General features: G+C 38.4%; 2 protein-coding genes across 3 annotated transcripts in view; one reads left to right on the top strand and one right to left on the bottom strand.

The window, feature by feature from the left end:
- SLC35A1 (solute carrier family 35 member A1) overlaps positions 1–17,210 on the top strand; it is a 32,658-nt gene extending 15,448 nt beyond the window's left edge. The window contains exons 3-8 of the mRNA XM_040238832.1: positions 2,788–2,947; positions 3,123–3,275; positions 11,039–11,105; positions 13,523–13,699; positions 14,178–14,312; positions 16,304–17,210. Coding sequence (XP_040094766.1) covers positions 2,788–2,947; positions 3,123–3,275; positions 11,039–11,105; positions 13,523–13,699; positions 14,178–14,312; positions 16,304–16,431 — 820 coding nt within the window. The 3' untranslated portion in view covers positions 16,432–17,210. The remainder of the gene's footprint in view (positions 1–2,787; positions 2,948–3,122; positions 3,276–11,038; positions 11,106–13,522; positions 13,700–14,177; positions 14,313–16,303) is intronic.
- A 3,016-nt stretch (positions 17,211–20,226) lies between these two features.
- The window catches only part of RARS2 (arginyl-tRNA synthetase 2, mitochondrial), a 72,788-nt gene continuing 72,066 nt past the window's right edge, over positions 20,227–20,948 (bottom strand). For both annotated transcript variants that reach the window (XM_040238826.1, XM_040238827.1), the window contains one exon: positions 20,227–20,912. In XM_040238826.1, coding sequence (XP_040094760.1) covers positions 20,826–20,912 — 87 coding nt within the window. In that variant the 3' untranslated portion in view covers positions 20,227–20,825. The remainder of the gene's footprint in view (positions 20,913–20,948) is intronic.

Genomic DNA, 20,948 nt, shown 5'->3' with positions numbered 1-20,948 from the left:
GTCTTTTTCAGTGAGTCGGCTCTTTGCATCAAGTGGCCAAGGTATTGGAGCTTCAGCATCAGTCCTTCCAATGAATATTCAGGGTTGATTTCCTTTAGGATTGACTGGTTTGATCTCCTTGCAGTCCAGGGGACTCTCAAGAGTCTTCTCCAACACCACAGTTTAAAAGCATCAATCCTTTGGCGCTCAGCCTTCTTTATGGTCCAACTCTCACATCCATACATGACTACTGGAAAAATCATAGCTTTGACTATATGGACCTTTATTTTACTATACAATGTCATTAATTATTCTTGAGCTTTTGTTTTCTTTTACAAGTTCTTCTAGCAATCTCTGCTATTTTTTGTAACTTATTTCCAAATGTCTTGTTATAATTACATAATATTGATACAATCCTATGGTGAAGCTTGAGCTTTCCACTAATAGCATTCTGGTAGACCTTGGCTTCTCTAATATCTGAATTAGAGAAGAAACCAGAAAAAGATAGTAAAGCCGCCTTGGCAGTGAAGAACTAGTAATTCCTAAGCATCCAAGAAAAAAGATCCAATAAAAAGGATCTAACAAAGAGCCACAGACCTGAAGGACACAGTACACCATACTTTGCTGGTTTGCCACAATGAAGAAGTGGGGTATTCAGATTGACTGGTGCTGTCTCACAGCCCGTCTTTTGATGTGAAAGCTGAAAAGTGTAGAAGTGATAAGAAAAAGTGACATGGAGAAAAGGTGCCACAGCAACCCTGATTATTGTTGCAGGCATGGTGGTTAATAGAAGAAGCAATCAGATCTGTAAGCAGCCCATATTCGTGCAGAGAAAGAGAGTCACTGATAAAGAGACCAACTCTGATCTCTGGATAGCCAGTAGTTCACTTGATACTCTTGAGGGTTTAAAGTATCTCTGTGGAGTGGATGTGGGGTGGCATTGCCCATACATGAGGATTAGAGGAGGGATAAATAGCCACTAAACTAGAGCTTGAGGAATTATATATGGGAGATAAATAGACATGAAAGGAAGTAGAACATAAAAGATGGGTACAAACTGGTACCCATCTTTCAGGAGTTCCTTAGGGAACCACTCTGAAGACACATCAGTAGAAAAGTAAGTATTCTGGAAGGGCATAAAGTAATGGTTCAGTGAAAGCAGTGTTCTGTAAGATTTATATTTCTTCTATCATAAGGTGCTTCTTAGAATTATGACAAAATGTTCAATTATGTTTTCTAATATATCACCTGTTAAAATGGTTCTTTGAGTTGGACCTCTGTGATTCTTTTTAATTTTAATCTTTTTTTATCTTCAGTTTTATAACGGGAAATTTGAGAAATTTTTCTTTATACTCTTAAGATGTGGAGAATTATATAGAACATCACAGATTTGTGTTTAAAAAAAAAAAAAGAATGTTAAAGGTTTAAAGGGCCAAACTTCAGGTGTCTGGAAATCTCTATGTAGATTTTCCCAGTACAGTCATCTTTCTTGTATTCTCTCCCTCTTCTGGATGGCATTTGTCCTCTCTCTCTAGGCTGTGTGTGTGTTACTTTTCAGCATGAGGGTTTCCCACTGTGGTGTGGAGTGTATTGAATTTGGCAGCAGACGGTCTGTAACTAAGGACATCTTGTGTTTCTGTGGTCCAGGCCAACTTTCCTGTCTTAAGTATTTTCTTGGAGGCTGTAGTGTTCTGTGGTGAAAAGGCATGGGTAGTCGGTTCAACATTATGGACTTTTTGCTCCCTCTCAAAACCTGGGTAATTATTTTTGCCCTATTTAATATGAAAATACCCAGTTAGTGACTGTTGATTCTAATATCTTAACCAAAAATTTGGAGGCTCATTTTGAGTTGACATAGATTGGTCTTCCCAACGAAGCATTGTGGTCCTCTTAAGGATATTTTGAGCTGTAGATAGGAGCCTTTTGATGTAACATTTTTTGGTGTTGATGCTTATAAAAGTGTTGCTTTGGTATGTATTTTCAGGGGATAAATGAGCTGATTTATAGCAGGGGAAAGTATGAATCAGATTAGCTATTAATAGTTCCTCCTGAGGAAAAATAAGAATACTTAAGAGCATGCATTAATCAATATGCAGTCAAGTAGTGAACTTTATGTACATTGTAGATACAGTTTACCTTTACTGGTATTAATTATTCAGATTTCCTGCAAAGTTATATAGATACATACTTGATTTTTATGAGAATATGGTTATCTACAGATTTACTGTCCACCGTATTGCACAAACACTGAATTAGTTTACAAATAATATTGACCTACATCACTCAATTCCTATTCCTATCTCATTGAGTGATGCAGGTCAATATTTATAAATTAATCTCAGGTAACTTCTTTAAGTACTAAAGCTTTTTTCTTTTGTTTGCAGTGTAAATCTATTGTAATTAAAATTGTTTAAAATGGATATGCAGTCTGATTAATCTAAAAAATAAGCGGGGTAAACTTGATGTAATGGCAGTTAAAGTGGCAGGGATTAATATTTTATGGGTAATATCAGCAATTCTGGTTTCCTGTTATCTGATAACTTCATACACTCAGAAGCCTCTGGAGCTTTGACTAGAGGTGGATGATGGTAAACCAAGTTGTCATATTTTCCCAAATAGAAATTGTAATTGTTTTCCACTTATTGTTGGCATATTTCTTTTAATAAATCTAAAATTAGTCAAAAATTCTAAAAATAAACTAAGTTTGCTAAATTCTATCAGTGAACTTAACACGTTGTAGCTACCCTAACAGGATGACCTTTCACTTTCTTCCTCACCTCCTCTCATTTCCCCTTTTTGTTTTCAAAGAGAAACTGGTAATCTGGGTAGATTCAAGGCATCTTTAAGAGAGAATGTCTTGGGGAGCCCCAAGGAACTGATGAAGTTGAGTGTGCCTTCCTTGGTGTATGCTGTGCAGAACAACATGGCTTTTCTAGCTCTGAGCAATCTGGATGCAGCGGTGTACCAGGTAGGTGGTAATCAAAAGTGCAGAATCTTTAAAAAAACATGTTTTTATGTGAAAGGATTTTTATTAACCCTTTATCTCACCATCAAATATTTTTCTCAGTTCTGTTAATGATACCAGATATTTGTGTCAGAGTCTAATGTTAGCTGAGTTGATTAGTTCATTGTTTTGTTCTTAGGTGACGTACCAATTGAAGATTCCCTGCACTGCTCTATGTACTGTTTTAATGTTAAACCGGACGCTTAGCAAGTTACAGTGGATTTCAGTTTTTATGCTGTGTGGGGGAGTCATACTCGTACAGTGGAAACCAGCCCAAGCCACAAAAGTCGTGGTAAGAAACAAAATGCTTCATGTAACTAGGAAACTTTTTAAAGTCTTATCCACTTCAGACAGTCACACTGATGCATGGAGCTTGATTATATTTCTTTGAGTGAAAATAACCTTTGCCTTACATATATCCTTTTTTCCCCTCAGGAAAATGTTATTGTTAAGGCGAGGTATACTGGCTTCTTTTTTTTTAAGAGGAGAATATGCATAAAATACGTTAGAGATGGATGGTTTCTTAAACTCAGTATAATGCCCCTCCTTCATTTTATGGATAACAAAATTGAAGTAACTTCAAAGAGAGGAAGTAACTTATCCAGAGTTCCACAGTTAACAGCTAACCTGTGACTCAGATTGTGCAAACTTCCACACAGTGTATATGTTCAGAACTTCTAGGCCTCTTTTAGACGTTTTCTAAGAAATACCGGGCAAAGTTTTCTCCATCCAATTTTCATGTTCTCCTGAAGTCACAAAAATTTTTGCTTTGTATATACAACCACTGTCAACAATTGGGCTTATAGACGGGTAGTAGTGGTTTTCCTGATAATTGATAACTAAAATAGGGCAAAAGGTGCCTTCACGTCTTTTAGTCCAAGAATTAAATGTTAAGGTTTATACCTGATTTTTTAAAAAAAGTATTATATGCTTTAATTGGTTGTTTTCCCAGAGAGAAGTAGGAAGTAGAACCACAGTGGAGGACCTGAAGGTCAGGAGCTTCCTTCTGCATATTCTTCCCAAATGAGAGACCATGGGTTCTCCCATCCAAGTACTAACCAGGTCCCACCCTGCTTGGCCTCCAAGATCAGAGGAGTTCAGAGTGGTATGACCATAGGGGGCCCATGGTCTTTTAGGAGCAGAGGGCAGCCAGGCAGGTATACAGAGCTTGTGAAAGTAGAAAAAGTCAGCTTTTTACGTACTTTCTTGTCTGGTGGAAGTATTTTTTTTCTCAGAAAGTGAGTTTTAAGTTAGTTTTTATTGTCTTTACATGATGTTTAAATGTGCTTATATTCTTGGTGACATTTCAAACACTGATCAAATATGTACTGCACTGTAACTCGGATGTAGACCACTGGAGAAATAATTTTTTGGGAAATAATACAAACACTTAAAAGTTAAGTATGAACTTCCAGGACCACTTTACATGTTTAGCAAATGTCCACCTCACATAGGTAATGTGTATGAAAAGCTTAGTAAACTAAAGCAGAGAATTCGACTACTGGAGCACTCTAGAAAGTTCTTTCGTATCTTGAACGGAACGCAGCTTCCTGTAACTGCCTCTTGTTCCCTGCTCTCGTCAGAGTAACTCAGATCCCTGCTAGCTCCACATGATAGTCCCTGGAATGTCTGAGGACAGTGTCACAACCCTACCCTCTGTGTCTTTTTCTGTCCCCCTATTGAGGGAACCTTGTTTCTTTCTATAATATGCCTTCTGGAGACTTTGTGATCCCTGGCTCGTGCCAGTGCTGCCTTGTATTTCTTTTCTAGATGCCTTTATCCATTGTTTTTCCTCAGTATGTCCCCAAAGCTCACACCATCTCCAGATGTTGACTGAATAGTGTGGGTTGTGGTGGTGGGTGGTGGTGGTTTAGTTGTTAAGTTGTGTCTCTTACGACCCCATGGACTGTAGTCTACCAGGCTCCTCTGTCCATGGGATTCTCCAGGCGATAATACTGGAGTGCGTTGCCATTTCCTTCTCCAGGGGATCTTCCCGAGCCAGGGACAGAACCCCGGTCTCCCGCATTGTAGGTACATTCTTTACCAACTGAGCTGAGTTGTAGTTCGCGAATTGCCTCTAGACTTGTTCAGTCAGCCTAAGGTTATATCAGGGTGGTGTTGTTTTTTTTTTTTGGTTGGAGGTGGCTATCCATTCTGTAACTGATTATATAGCCACATGTAGCTGTTTCACACACATACACACACACACACACACACACACACAGTTTTTCTCAGATGTGTTTTGTGCAGCAGGCTTCTAAGCCAAAGTGCAGGATGTGTTTATATTTATTAAGATTAAGACCACCTTGTTAGCTTTGGGTTAATGTTCAAGCCTCTGAGGTCTTTCCAGTCCTTACTGGTTGTTAGCTTTTTCTTGAAATGTTATTATGCTTTCTGCAGGTGCAACACATATGTCTTCTGGGTCTTCACTGAAAATTTTAGACAGGACAGGATCAGAGTTCTGTGGACATGCTTTTAGATCTCTCTTTGACTATTTTTTTCTTCTTGCTTAAGAAACATTTGTTATCTCTCTCAGTTTTCATGAATCAGGAATTCAAAGGTGCCTGAGCTCTGGCTTCTTTTAGACATTCTGGCTTGAGGGGTCTTATAAGAGGCTGCAGTCAAGATATCAGCCAGGGCTGCAGGCAGCTGAAGACTTGGCTAGGCTGAGAGGAGCTGTTTCTCTGGTGGCTCATTCATATGCCTGGCTGGTAGGTAGTGGTTGTGGGTCTAGCTTGGTTTTATTCTGTTAATTAGCACTTTGCTATATGAGCATTCACTCAGCTATGAATAGAACTAGTTATCCTCACTCCATTTCTCTTAGTAACAAAAATACTATGCAAATCTGTCAGATTTCTTATTGAACATTCAGTTTAGTCACTCAGTTGTGTTCGACTCTTTGCAACCCCATGAATCGCAGCACGCCAGGCCTTCCTGTCCATCACCAACACCCAGAGTTCACTCAGACTCATGTCTATCGAGTCAGTGATGCCATCCAGCCATCTCAGCCTCTGTTGTCCCCTTCTCCTCCTGCCCACAATCCCTCTCAGCATCAGAGTCTTTTCCAATGAGTCAACTCTTCGCATGAGGTGGCCGAAGTACTGGAGTTTCAGCTTTAGCATCATTCCTTCCAAAGAAATCCCAGGGTTGATCTCCTTCAGAATGGACTGGTTGGATCTCCTTGCAGTCCAAGGGATTCTCAAGAGTCTTCTCCAACATCACAGTTCAAAAGCATCAATTCTTCGGCACTCAGCTTTCTTCACAGTCCAACTCTCACATTCATACATGACCACTGGAAAAACCATAGCCTTGACTAGATGGACCTTAGTCAGCAAAGTAATGTCTCTGCTTTTGAATATGCTATCTAGGTTGGTCATAACTTTTCTTCCAAGGAGTAAGCGTCTTTTAATTTCATGGCTGCAGTCACCAGCTGCAGTGATTTTGGAGCCCCCCAAAAATAAAGTCTGACATTGTTTCCACTGTTTCCCCATCTATTTCCCATGAAGTGATGGGACCAGATGTCATGATCTTCGTTTTCTGAATGTTGAGCTTTAAGTCAACTTTTTCACTCTCCTCTTTTATCTTCATCAAGAGGCTTTTTAGTTCCTCTTCACTTTCTGCCATAGGGTGGTGTCATCTGCATATCTGAGGCTATTGATATTTCTCCCGGCGATCTTGATTCCAGTGAGTGCTTCTTCCAGCCCAGCGTTTCTCATGATGTACTCTGCATAGAAGTTAAATAAGCAGGATGACAATATACAACCTTGACGTACTCCTTTTCCTATTTGGAACCAGTCTGTTGTTCCATATCCAGTTCTAACTGTTGCTTCCTGACCTGCATATAGGTTTCTCAAGAGGCAGGTCAGGTGGTCTAGTATTCCCATCTCTTGAAGAATTTTCCACAGTTTATTGTGATCCACACAGTCAAAGGCTTTGGCATAGTCAATAAAGCAGATGTTTTTCTGGAACTCTTTTGCTTTTTCCATGATCCAGCAGATGTTGGCAATTTGATCTCTGGTTCCTCTGCCTTTTCTAAAACCAGCTTGAACATCTGGAACTTCACGGTTCACGTATTGCTGAAGCCTGGCTTGGAGAATTTGAGCATTACTTTACTAGCATGTGAGATGAGTGCAATGGTGCGGTAGTTTGAGCATTCTTTGGCATTGCCTTTCTTTGGGATTGGAATGAAAACTGACCTTTCCCAGTCCTGTGGCCACTGCTGAGTTTTCCAAATTTGCTGGCATATTGAGTGCAGCACTTTCACAGCATCATCCTTCAGGATTTGAAATAGCTCAACTGGAATTCCATCACCTCCACTAGCTTTGTTCATAATGATGCTTCCTAAGGCCCACTTGACTTCACATTCCAGGATGTCTGGCTCTAGGTGAGTGATCACACCATCATGATGATCTTGGTCACGAAGATCTTTTTTGTACAGTTCTTCTGTGTATTCTTGCCACCTCTTAATATCATCTGCTTCTGTTAGGTCCAGACCATTTCTGTCCTTTATCAAGCCCATCTTTGCATGAAATGTTCCCTTGGTATCTCTAATTTTCTTGAAGAGATCTCTAGTCTTTCCCATTCTGTCCTTTTCCTCTATTTCTTTGCATTGATCGCTGAGGAAGGCTTTCTTATCTCTTCTTGGTATTCTTTGGAACTCTGCATTCAGATGCTTATATCTTTCCTTTTCTCCTTTGCTTTTTGCTTCTCTTCTTTTCACAGCTATTTGTAAGGCCTCCCCAGACAGCCATTTTGCTTTTTTGCATTTCTTTTCCATGGGGATGGTCTTGATCCCTGTCTCCTGTACAATGTCACGAACCTCCGTCCATAGTTCATCCGGCACTGTATCAGATCGAGTCCCTTAAATCTATTTCTCACTTCCACTGTATAATCATCAGGGATTTGATTTAGGTCATAGCTGAATGGCCTAGTGGTTTCCCCTACTTTCTTCAATTTAAGTCTGAATTTGGCAATAAGGAGTTCATGATCTGAGCCACAGTCAGCTCCTGGTCTTGTTTTTGTTGACTGTATAGAGCTTCTCCATCTTTGGCTGCAAAGAGTATAATCAGTCTGATTTCGGTGTTGACCATCTGGTGATGTTCATGTGTAGAGTCTTCTCTTGTGTTGTTGGAAGAGGGTGTTTGCTATGACCAGTGCATTTTCTTGGTAAAACTCTATTAGTCTTTGCCCTGCTTCATTCCGCATTCCAAGGCCAAACTTGCCTGTTACTCCAGGTGTTTCTTGACTTCCTACTTTTTCATTCCAGTCCCCTATAATGAAAAGGACATCTTTTTTGGGTGTTAGTTCTAAAAGGTCTTGTAGGTCTTCATAGAACCATTCAACTTCAGCTTCTTCAGTGTTACTGGTTGGGGCACAGACTTGGATTACTGTGATATTGAATGGTATTGAAGATGGTAATGATACTGAACATTATCTCTGTGGAATTCCCCTCATCATGTAACTAGGAATCCTTTCAGTAAGACAATTTGGTATGTTGTCTTCTTGAAGCCACACCATTTTGTGTGTGTGTGTGTATGTGATGACTATTAGACTTTTTAAGCTCTACAAGTCATCTGTTCTGTGATTTTGCTTGTATTCAGTAGCAACACTGCAGTCACACTAGTTATTAGCAATGTTCTAAGTGCTTTACACACATTAACTCACTTATGCCCACACCAATCATATGAGATGTGTGTCTTTATTTCCATTTTCATATGAGGAAACTGATAGGCAAAGAAGCTTAGGAGTGGGTCCACAGTGACCTTGCTTGATCCCAGGCAGTGTGGCTCTAGAGTCTGTGCTTTTGGTAAGTGTACTGGCCTGCTTTCAACATCTCAGGCTGCTGTTGATAATTTCTGCAGCTTTTCCTCTCTTCTGCCTTTCTGAAAACCAGGACTATTTGCCCAATTCAGATTTTCTGGCATAGTTTCCATGCCCTAGTAATCTTCACAGACATAGTGAACACTACCTTGACTTGCTACTGTTCTTGGTCAAGATGCTTCTGAGTTTAGGTAGGTGCTTTTATGATAGCAAACCACACATCTTGGACTTCCCATTCACTCATTCATTTAAAATCATTACTCACAGAGAAAGTGGAAACTATATTTGGGTAACTTTTATTTTCTTGCCCTCTAATAGTATGTCATTTAGCCAAAGAAACACTTTTTTCTTCTCTCTTAAAGGCCTTCTTCAAAGATTTATTTTTGCAAGCCTCCACTTATTCTGAGTTTTCAATTTTTTGATACTAAAATTCCTGGTTGGTTCCTCTTGGTTTTGTATACTGTAGTTTTTTTTTCTTAGTGTTCCTATAAAATGAGAATTCATCTAAGATGCCCTTAACTAGTGACACCTGACTTCTTTACTATTCATGAGAATCTCATTCTTTTGAAACTCTTATCCTTCTTGAACCATCTTCCCACTAGCTATGGAATTTCTGTTTTATTTCTTTGAATTTTCATTTATTCAAGACTGGAGTTCAGGTCTTCTTAACTATGCTGTGTTTGGCTGTTGCTCATCCTCTTAAAACACTGCCCTTAAGTTTCCATGACTTCTGCTTCATTGCCTGGTAGTTTATCAGTTAGAATTAAGTCCAGAGGAGCAGTCAGTGTCTATCACCATTTTTCCTAACTGTAGAGATTAAACTGGCAGAAAAGCCAAGAATTTGTCAGACATTATGTTTAGTAGCTTGAGCTTTCTAGTGTCCTTCCATTATTTTTTCTCATCTCTATGCCAGTCTTACAGTTTATATTAGGAAAACATCCATGTTTATCCGTCGTAGTCTATAGCAGTGGTCCTCAAAACAACAGTGTGCATCAGAATTAACAGGAAGGTTAAACAGATTATGAGGGTGGAGGCTAACAGTTTATGATTCAGTAGGTCTGGGGAATGCCTGTCAATTTTCATTTCTAACAGGTGATGCTGCTGCTGCTGCTGTTGTTCCAGGGACCATACTTTCAGAATCGTTAGTCCATAATATCTTTTATTTCTTCTTTTATCTTCATGCAGATATTTTCTCTCTCAGGTCCTTAAAGTAATACTCTCCTTATATCAGGCTTATTTGTTTTGAACAAGGTATGTGCTTATCACATTACAGTCATGTGTCTCAACCCTTTAGTTTCTGAGTGCTACCACTCAGATAGTATTGATCTCTGAGAAAAGACTGATGAAAGCTCCTGAGGATTAGTTTAGGAAAGAGGAAATAAAGTTGAAACAATAGGTTGGGGGTTCATATACCTGCATCTGTTAGCAAAGTATTATGAATATATATACATGTTAATCTCTTACATTAGTGACCTGTTTAAGAATCAGAACTGTGTATCAGCTTCCTCTTTATTCATTTAGTATCTAAAATAGTGTACATAGTACATAAAAGTCATGCTATTAATATCTGATAAAAATTCAGTAAAGCTGGAAATCTTACAAGTCCTTTATCCCATAGGTGATAGGGAATAAAACAAGTCAAAGTGTCATCATCTCCATGATTGATCCTATAAGGGCTTGAGTTATGGTGGTGTCAGAAGTTAAAATTAAGTGCTGCTTGCATGATAAACTGCTTCAGTAGTGTTTGACTCTTTGTGATTCCATGGACTGTAGCCCACTAGGCTCCTCTGTCCGTGGGATTCTCCTGGCAAGGATACTGGAGGGGTTGCCATGCCCTCCTCCAGATCTTCCCAACCCAGGGAGTGAACCCGTGTTGCTTCTGTCTCTTGCCTTGACAGGCAGGTTCTTTACCACTAGTGCCGCCTGGGAAGGCCAACAGATGGTTGACTATGCATAATTCTGTGCTTGGGTGCCACTGTTATTATGAAGAAAGTACACATGGTTATCAAGCATTTATTGTGGCTGTGATTTGACCAGTATGTTTTTAACTTAATTCTTTTGTTTGTCCCTGGGATGGCATTTTGTTTGGTCCTGTCTTATTCTCTAGAAAATCTGTGTCTGATACACATACTTTGAGTAGAACTATAAACAGATTTTTGTATTCATTTGTTTGGTCTCCTGTATGAGTTGTATTTTTAGTCACTAAGAATAACTTTTAAAACATGACTATTGCAGGTGGAACAGAATCCACTGTTAGGATTTGGCGCTATAGCTGTTGCTGTATTGTGCTCAGGATTTGCAGGTAAATCATAAAAGCACCACTTTATTCAGTTGTCAAACTGTTTTTCTAGGAAGCATGTAGTAGTGTTTAACTCAGCTTAGATCTCAGTCCTTACTCATTTTTGCAGTTATCTAAGAATGTATTTGTCATCGTTGACTATCCCCAGTCCATCTAAGAACCCCAAAATAAATGAAAAAAGTCCTCTGAAAATGGAATAAGTTAGCCATCAGAAAGCTCAAGTCCTTCTTTCTATTTTTCTGACACTGACCTCAGCCTAGATTCAGCTGCTTTAGGTTGCTAGTTGCCAGCTTGCTATCTGTATTTCCCTGGTAATCTCAATTTCTTCCTCTGCTTCAACAGATTAGGAATTATGGAGTAGGGAGGAAAGGGAGGTGGAAAATACCTCAGAAAACCTAGTACCCAGAAGTAAGAGCCAAAAAGGGAGAGAAGAATCAAAACCACAAATATCAGATGAACAGATGGACTCACATGTGTGGGGAAAAGCAATCCTTCACTGAATCAAGAGACAAAAGTATGAATATTAAGTGCAGTATAAGAAATGAGATGTTTTAGGAATAGTTCCAACAGAGAAGAAACTGAAAGGGTTTATTAGTTATAGCTATACATCTTTATTATTTATTTGTGCTATTTCAAGAGTTAAGACTATTTTTTTATTTTATAGTACTTTATTTTTGACTGGGAAAGTAATCTTTTTCTCTTTTCATCTAGTCATTTGATAAGAGGGGAAAATCTAAATTTAGGAATAAACTTAATGATAGCATTATGCTAGACTTTATTCTTAAACAGCAAATCAGAAACAAAAATTTACTTACACTCGGAATAATGTTTGATTTTTAGCACTATTTTGAACAGTTAAAGTGTGTCCAACATTCTGTTTAGTTCAACCTCTCAGTACACAAGTGAGCAAACAGTAGGTGGTTTAATACCCCTCTATTCTTGGAGTAACTGAGAACTGCATAGTTAAATGGTTTTTCCAGATGAGGAAAATCAAAGTTAGAAATAGGAGTAGCCATTATGTTCGTTTCCATTCTCTGGCTCTTTCCAACACAGGTTCATCAAAGAAAAAAACCTTGGTTTTGATTCATTTTAGTTGATGGGTACTCCAGTGGCAGTGTCTCTAGCGTTTGTAACAAAACTCTTTAATGTTCTTGTTAAACATGCATTCATTTTAAGTACAGAACTTAGAGCTATGCTATGTGACTTTTTGAGGGAGAAGTTATGTGCTCTTTTGGAGTACCTAAAAAGGTATGGATCACCAACCGCAGAAAAACGCACATATACACAAAACATATTGTCTAGTTAGGGAATTCATGTTCCTTCTGACAGTGTGTATGAACTTGGCCTGTAGACCCCTGCTTTAAAGGAAAGTGGCTTCACTCAGCAAGTTCTATTTAAATTTTATTTTGGTTGTGTTATTCTGAAAAAAATTCCTGGTGGTGATTTTTTTTTTAATTAATTAATTTATTTATTTTTAATTTTTACTTTACAATTCTGTATTGGTTTTGGCATAGATTGACATGAATCCACCACAGGTGTACATGCGTTCCCAAACATGAACCCCCCTCCCACATCTCTCTGGGTCATCCCCGCGCGTCAGCCCCAAGCGTGTCATATCCTGCATCAGACATAGACTGGCAATTCGATTCTTACATGATATTATACATGTTTCAATGCCATTCTCCCAAATCAGCACCAATGATATAGCATCTAGGCTAAAGATGAAAGCTTTCTCCACATTGAGGGGCACCCAGAGAGGTTCACTGGGTTACATGGAGAAGAGAAGAGGGAGGGGGTAGTTAGAGGTGACTGGAATGAGATGCGGTGAGATCAAAAGAGGAGAGAGCAAGCTAGTCAATAGTCACTTCCTTATGTGCGCTCCATAGTCTGGACCTCTCAGAGGTATTCACGGAGTTATACAGGGAAGAGGAGAGAGAGGAAGTAGACAGAGGTGGCCAGGAGGGTAAGAGAGAGGAATGGTGATTATATAGGTTATTTTGCAAAGTGGAGAGTATTCATCACTAAGCAGATACTAGAGGAGTATGATTCAGATAATTGACTCTTAACAGTCTAGTTTTCTAGCTGACCAAACCAAGTGTTTCAGTGGCATTAGTAGACAGCTTTGGTGATCTAGCTCACTGCTATAATAAAGGCAGAAACTTAACAATATTAAGAATTTCCCATTAAGTGTGGGTTAGAAAGCTCCCTCTTGGTTATTAATTCTATATGTTCTATAAAAACAAACTGGTAGTATTCAGTGTGCCATGTGTCATAACCAGCATAATAAATGTGCATTAAATTAATGTGAAATGTTTTGTTTCCTAAATCATATACTTTATATTTTTAGATTTTTATTCTAAATGAAAGACATTTTAATTTCTAATATCTATTTCATATTTGCATGCTTAATTTTCTTTCAGGAGTATATTTTGAAAAAGTTTTAAAGAGTTCAGACACTTCCCTTTGGGTGAGAAACATTCAGATGTATCTATCGGGGATTGTTGTGACATTAGTTGGCGTCTACTTGTCAGATGGAGCTGAAATTAAAGAAAAAGGATTTTTCTTTGGTTACACATATTATGTCTGGTTTGTCATCTGTAAGTATCCAGGAATTTAAGGTTCTAGGTAGATTTTTTAAAAAAATATTAGATATAATAATATAGTATATATTATATTATGTAATATAAGTTAGATGTCATTTAAGCCTTTATAGCATTTTAAAATTGTTCCTTTGATACTGAGAATACTAGGTTGAAAATGTAATTTTGATTTTATTGACTTTTGTGGCAAAGCTATCCCAAAGCAATTTTTGCCTTCACAATCAGAAGTACCTAATGTGTTAGCAATAAGTGTGTACAGTTTAGTAGTAGAGTACATAGCCCTTTGGGCATCTGAAAAACAATGTTTTGTAGGAATTACGACTCACTTTTAGTACAAACTTTCTCAGATGGCTGCTTCTAAGGAAAATAGCATTTTCCTAGGTAAATTAGTATGGCATCTCTGAGGATGAAAAGTGCCCCACTGTCCTAGAATGTTTCATGTGAGTGTTAAGATTCTCTTTCTTTCTGTGCACAGTCCTTGCCAGTGTTGGAGGCCTCTACACGTCTATTGTGGTCAAATACACAGACAATATCATGAAAGGCTTTTCTGCGGCAGCCGCCATTGTCCTGTCTACCATCGCTTCAGTGGTGCTGTTCGGATTACAGATAAGTATGTTTTAGTTTGTACTGCAAGTTTTTAACAGGGAAGAGCTTCTCGTTTCCTTGGTTCATCTTTTATTAAATATGGCAGTTGCTTATAGTGTTAACAGAAATTCCTTAGTTTTGCTGTAATTTATCCTACAAGTACAGCAGTTCATATATGTGTGGAATGTGGGGTTCACGGTACTTAGGTTATTTAAATGGTTCCAGAGCTTAAACCAAGGGTGTTGCTTCTGTGTGAGAGTGAGCAGGCTACTCACTGGAAGAGCACTTTTGCAGTCAGGGCCTTCCTGTTTCCCAGGTATTATATACAAGACAGCTTAAGTGCTTCAGTGTGAATACAGTATGACTAGGTACCCAAGGAAAGAAACAGAAGGACTTGAGGAACTGATTACTTACCACAGGGAATTACAGTACACTTGGCTTTTTTTTGAGGAAAAGAATAGTAAAACTTCTTTCATTTCCCCCTTAGTTTGTACCTTCCTGTTTTAGACTTGGGTATAAACTGCTTTTGAAACTACAAATCTAAATTTTCTTTCATAAAGCTATCTTTATTTAATATGTAATTAATAAATTCATTACTGTAGCTGGCATTCTGGCACCTCCTTTATGCTTGTCCTTCTAATATAATTTTCCCTAGCCATATCCACTATTAGTGGGCTTCTGAATTATTTAAGCAGAGATACTGACTTATTAGTTATACCATAAACTAATACATGAGGAAAATCTGTCAAATATCAACATTCAGTAAAAGAATCAGATCTGGCCTATATTTACATTTCATTTTAAAACTGACTTTTGTTATAAATGCAAATAGAAGAACATCAGTATTGTACATATCTTAGGAAAAAAATTGATATTATGGTTCAAATCTTGCTTTTACCATTTATTAGCTGAACAGCCTTGGGGAAATTACTTAACCCATGTCTCAGTTTCCATGTCTGTAAATTGGGAACAAGATCACCCATCTCCTAGGGTTATTTTAGGCGAAGTGCTTATTTGAACAGTGCCTGGCACACAGGTGTTCTGTAAAGAGGCAGCTGCTTACCATTTCTAGGCTCTCCTTTAGATGTTTTTTCTTCTCTTATTTTCACTTTGCATTTTGATCCCTCTTTATGCTCAACAGATACTATGCCTGTACTCCTAATGAATATCTGGAACAGTGTAAATGCTTTCTGGTCAGTGTTCTGGCTGACTGATGTCAAGGAACTTAAGAATGTCTTAGCAATCTTAGTTTTCTATTTAATTTACCCTCTTCTCCCCTTTCTGAAGGAAAAAAGCTAGTCTGTCTTAGTTAGGGATGAATTAAAATCCATGGCTCAATGTCATTTCTCTGCATGACATTTTTTTTTAAAGATAGTAAGACTGTGCCATTGTACTCCCTAAGATAGAATATGGCTTAGTTTTGAACAGAATGTACAGTTTGACACAAATATTTAGTTATATAATGCCTACTTTGGGCAAGTAATTCAATTATGTCCTGATTTTCAGAATTAAGATTAAAAAATAGGTTAGCAGAAAATATAAGTTTACTGATTAAATCACCACCTCATTTGCTACTCAGGAATCCTCAAAGGTTTGAATCATTAGTCACCTAACTTTTTGAATTTGCTAACTAACTCTTACTCTAAACTTTAACAGGCTTCTAGTATCATGGAAAATCCATACTCCCCTGCTCTTTCAGTCAGTATATAGGGATGTTGGTATGCTCTTGGTCAGTGACCCAAGATGGTGATATGTGTGTTCTTGAAAAGTGTGTAGTCAGTGATTGTCACTCCCTTGACTTTACCACGTTTTGTTTTTATGGGGTGGGGGGTGGTGCTCGAATTGATTACTTTTCTAAACCTTACCATCAAAATACAGAACACTTAAAATTTATTTTCCATACATTCTGATAGTGTAAACCCACCGTTGAAAGTCTTCAAAATTTTAAACTGATCATTGTTATGTAGTTTTAAGGGCACAAGTACAGATTAAGCTCTTTTTTTTTTTTCTTTCCAGCACTCACCTTTGCTCTGGGTACTCTTCTTGTTTGTGTTTCTATATATCTCTATGGATTACCCAGACAAGACACTACGTCCATCCAACAAGGAGAAACAGATTCAAAAGAGAGAGTCGTCGGTGTGTGACTTTAGCCTCAAAAGAGAATCCTACTAAGACTAAACCATTTATATTAAACTAGAGCCTTAAGTCAATTTCAGAAGGTAGATTTAAAAAACAAAAACTGTTGGCCTAAGAATTAAGAAGAAAGCTATGTGAATGAATTGCAGAGTTTTAATGTGAGCTGTTTGGAATCAACCTGTTTTAAGAATGAAGGATTTTAATTATTGTATATATAATAATGTATATATAAAAGTATGGAGATGATGTGTTTAAAAAAAAATCATGCGAGGCTGCAATATTCAATTAATGAGGTTTGGGGTTATGTTAAAGGTTAAAGTGCCAAAGCCATTTCTGTACTAACTGTTCTCTTGTTCAGGTACCAGGGGAGAAGGGTTGACCCCTCCTTATTCTCCAAGGCATGTACAGTATTTAGTCCCAGCAGCAATGAAGACCTAGCTCTTTTCTTACAAAAGGGAGGCAAAAACAAGACAGGTTAGTTCAGAAACAAAGTGAATGTGTAACTTCTCCAACTGAATCTATTTAGAAACTCAGACAATGATATATAGGTGGTGACTGAATACCCCTTTAAGTGCTGTCTTTGTGCCATTCATTGTCTGGATTCATATTTCTTTGCTGTTAGAGGATATACTTTTCTTCAAAAAATATTTCTAATGTCACTTTTGTACTTTTTTTAATAAAGTATGTAACTGTCAGGCTCTCAATAATTTGTGAAATTTCAGTGTTTTTTTAAAAAATTTCTATGATATGGGAAAATTCAGCAATAAACTTAATTTATTATATGAAATCAGTTTGCTCACTACTTGTATTGTAGATGTGACCACTAAGATAATACTTAAGCATAAACACAAGCCCAAACCATTAAATTTTTTACTTTCTATATGTGGACTTTTATCAAGTTGCAAAAAAGGGCTATAAAGCAACTCTGCTGCTGCTATTGCTATCGCTTCAGTCGTGTCCGACTCTGCGCCAACTCTAGCTAGCATTAACAACAAAAGGAATTTTGTAAGACTGTAGGGCTCTAGGCTGGATCATCGAAAAAGCAAGAGAGTTCCAGAAACACATCTATTTCTGCTTTATTGACTATGCCAAAGCCTTTGACTGTGCAGATCACCAGAAACTGTGGAAAATTCTGAAAGAGATGGGAATACCAGACCACCTGACCTGCCTCTTGAGAAACCTGTATGCAGGTCAGGAAGCAACAGTTAGAACTGGACATGGGACAACAGACTGATTCCAAATAGGAAATGGAGTATGTCAAGGCTGTATATTGTCACCCTGTTTATTTAACTTTATGCAGAGTACATCATGAGAAACGCTGGACTGGAAGAAACACAAGCTGGAATCAAGATTACCAGGAAAAATATCAATAACCTCAGATATGCAGATGATACCACCCTTATGGCAGAAAGTGAAGAGGAACTAAAAAGCCTCTTGATGAAAGTGAAAGAGGACAGTGAAAAAGTTGGCTTAAAGCTCAACATTCAGAAAACGAAGATCATGGCATCTGGTCCCATCACTTCATGGGAAATAGATAGGGAAACAGTGGAAACAGTGTCAGACTTTATTTTGGGGGGCTCCAAAATCACTGCAGCTGGTGACTGCAGCCATGAAATTAAAAGACACTTACTCCTTGGAAGGAAAGTTATGACCAACCTAGACAGCATATTCAAAAGCAGACATTACTTTGCCAACAAAGGTCCGTCTAATCAAGGCTATGGTTTTTCCTGTGGTCATGTATGGATGTGAGAGTTGGACTGTGAAGAAGGCTGAGCGCCGAAGAATTGATGCTGTTGAACTGTGGTGTTGGAGAAGACTCTTGAGAGTCCCTTGGACTGCAAGGAGATCCAACCAGTCCATTCTGAAGGAAATCAGTCCTGGGTGTTCATTGGAAGGACTGATGCTAAAGCTGAAACTCCAGTACTTTGGCCACCTCATGCGAAGAGTTGACTCATTGGAAAAGACCCTGGTGCTGGGGAGGGATTGGGGGCAGGAGGAGAAGGGGACGACAGAGGATGAGATGGCTGGATGGCATCACCAACTCGATGGACATGAGTTTGAATAGACTCCGGGAGTTGGTGATGGACAGGGAGGCCTGGCATGCTGCAATTCGTGGGGTCGCGAAGAGTCGGACATGACTGAGCGACTGAACTGAACTGAATTGAGGGCTCTAGGCTGTAGGAATTAATGTACATTTCTTTCAGGGAGCTGCTTTTTCAAAGACATGGCTCTAACAATCATTGCCCCTGTGTCATTTTACTCAAGATTCAAATACTAAGGAAGCTAGGAATACTAAGGATCTGGGAAGGGGAATGTTTTTCCAAAGAGGCGGCGGGGGATACTAGACCTGTAAAACATGTCCCAACTTATGTTTTTATTCCATAGCTGATTTATGCTGAAGAAATATTGATAGGTTAAGTAGAGAATTAGCAATCTGGAAGCTAATTCACTTGAACTTGGAGTCTTTTCTAGGATTAACGATGTATATGATACTTGCCAATATAAACCTAAGCTCACTCAACTAAAGGAGCTTTAGTTCATGCTAATTGGCTTCTCTATGCATAAAAATAGACTGTCATTGGTATTCAGAAGACTTCTAGTAGCAATAGTTAGAATAAATTTTAGCAGATCAGAATGGAAATTCTCAGATGGGAATAGCTGAACCTATCAAACAGATCACATCCTACTCATGTTCCCTAAGCAGGTAAATGTACTTAACAATATGCAGATACACGAAACTGGGAAACTACATTTCAAATATGCTTTAATGGACTAATTTACAAAGATCCTAAGTCGGTATCTGTAAAGTAATTCCTTGTTATTCAAATGTATTCAGTGCCCCAGTTCATGTAGTGTGCTAAGAGTTACCTGTACACAGCAATGAAAAGTTAAGTACAAGATCTGTTCTCTGGGAGTAGTCAACTGTATTGGCAAAAAAGCTTAATTTTGGTCCCCCTAAATTTATTAACACTCATAATCCTAAGAAAATTGAGATTTTTCTTCACAGGTTTTAAAAAAACCAAATCTTATTTCTAAGAAGAGTTTCTGGATGAATGGTATAGTAAGAAACCTCAAGCCAGAACTCACCTCACCCCACGAACACATATACATCAGCATGTGGAACAGATCTCACTGAGAAGTAACTGGAAACGGGGAGAAAGACTTGTACACCAAGGTTGTAAGAAAGATCCACACAGAATCAGTAGGAAGGGAGGAGAAGCAGCAGTTTGGGACTGGTGCCCCAGGGAGGGGACTCAGAAGAAGGGAGATCACACGGGTGGGGAATCCTGGGAGTGAGCAGTTCAACACACATACTGGGCACCCCAGCCCTGGGTCAGACACAGCCAGCCCCCTAGGCTGGTCGGAGGGCTGGTGGGACAGGAGGGCCAGGGTAAGCCTAGGTGCCACTAGAGTGGAGTGTGTGCACCTGTGCTCAGACACAGTAGGGACTACCTCCCCCTGTTGGTGGGAATGTAAATGGGTGCAGCCACTTTGGAAAACCATATGGGGGTTCCTCAAAAAACTAAAAATAGAGCTATGATCCAGCAATTCTTCTCCTGGGTATATATCCAAAGAAAACAAAAACACCAAAGAGCTATGCTCCCGGCCCCCACCCCCGGATTCACAGCAGCATTGTTTGTAATAGCAAAAATGTGGAAGCAACATAGTATCCAGCAACAGAAGACGTGTATATACATGAATATTAGCCATAAAGAAATGAGATTTTGACATTTTTGGCATTTTCAACGATATGGACGGGCCTAGAGTTATTATGCTTAGTGAAATAAGTCAGACAAAGATACTCCTGTTATCACTTATATGTGGAATCTTAGAAGTAAAACATGAATACAACAAAGACAGATACTGAGAACAAACCAGTGGTTACCACTGGGAAGTGGAGAGAAGCGAAATGGGTAGAGCTTAAGAGATACAAACTATTGTGTATAAAACAGGTAAAGAAGAAAGATATGTTGCGTTGCACAGGGAAATGCAGTCATTGTTCTGTATTAACTTTAAATACAGTGTAGCATATAAAAACAGTGAATCACTATGTACACCTGAAACTACTGTAATATTATAAATCAACTCTACTTCTATTAAAGAACAGAAACCCTCAAGCCAGAGTTTAAACTCTAGTCCTTTGTCTCCAGTAGACCAAAGTGACTTTAAAAAGACTTCACTTAGTTTTATAAAAGTCTGTTTAGTACTTATTGACCATGAGGGAACTCAGATGATTTTTTTTTAAAGATAAAGATTTAATAAGTTGACAAATCACTTAATAAAATGTAGACAATAAAATATAGATTCTGACACAATAATAGTTTCAATTCTATTCTAAATAGCAAGGCATATAAGAATAGATAACTAGAATTTAGTATTTTAAAAGCAATTTAATTAGAAATTACATTCTACATACAGGTGTTATTCCAAGAAGTTTCATTCCGTTGGCTAAGACTGAACGGACAGCTCTGAAAAGGTGAAGTCTGGCCTACAAAATAAATCAAAGAATGATCAAAGGTCAAGC

This window comes from Oryx dammah, unplaced genomic scaffold, assembly GCF_014754425.2.
Source record: "Oryx dammah isolate SB20612 unplaced genomic scaffold, SCBI_Odam_1.1 HiC_scaffold_4, whole genome shotgun sequence".
Classification (NCBI taxonomy): domain Eukaryota; kingdom Metazoa; phylum Chordata; class Mammalia; order Artiodactyla; family Bovidae; genus Oryx; species Oryx dammah.
Note: the sequence above shows the minus strand (reverse complement) of the source record. Positions and strands in the feature narration are given on the sequence as shown.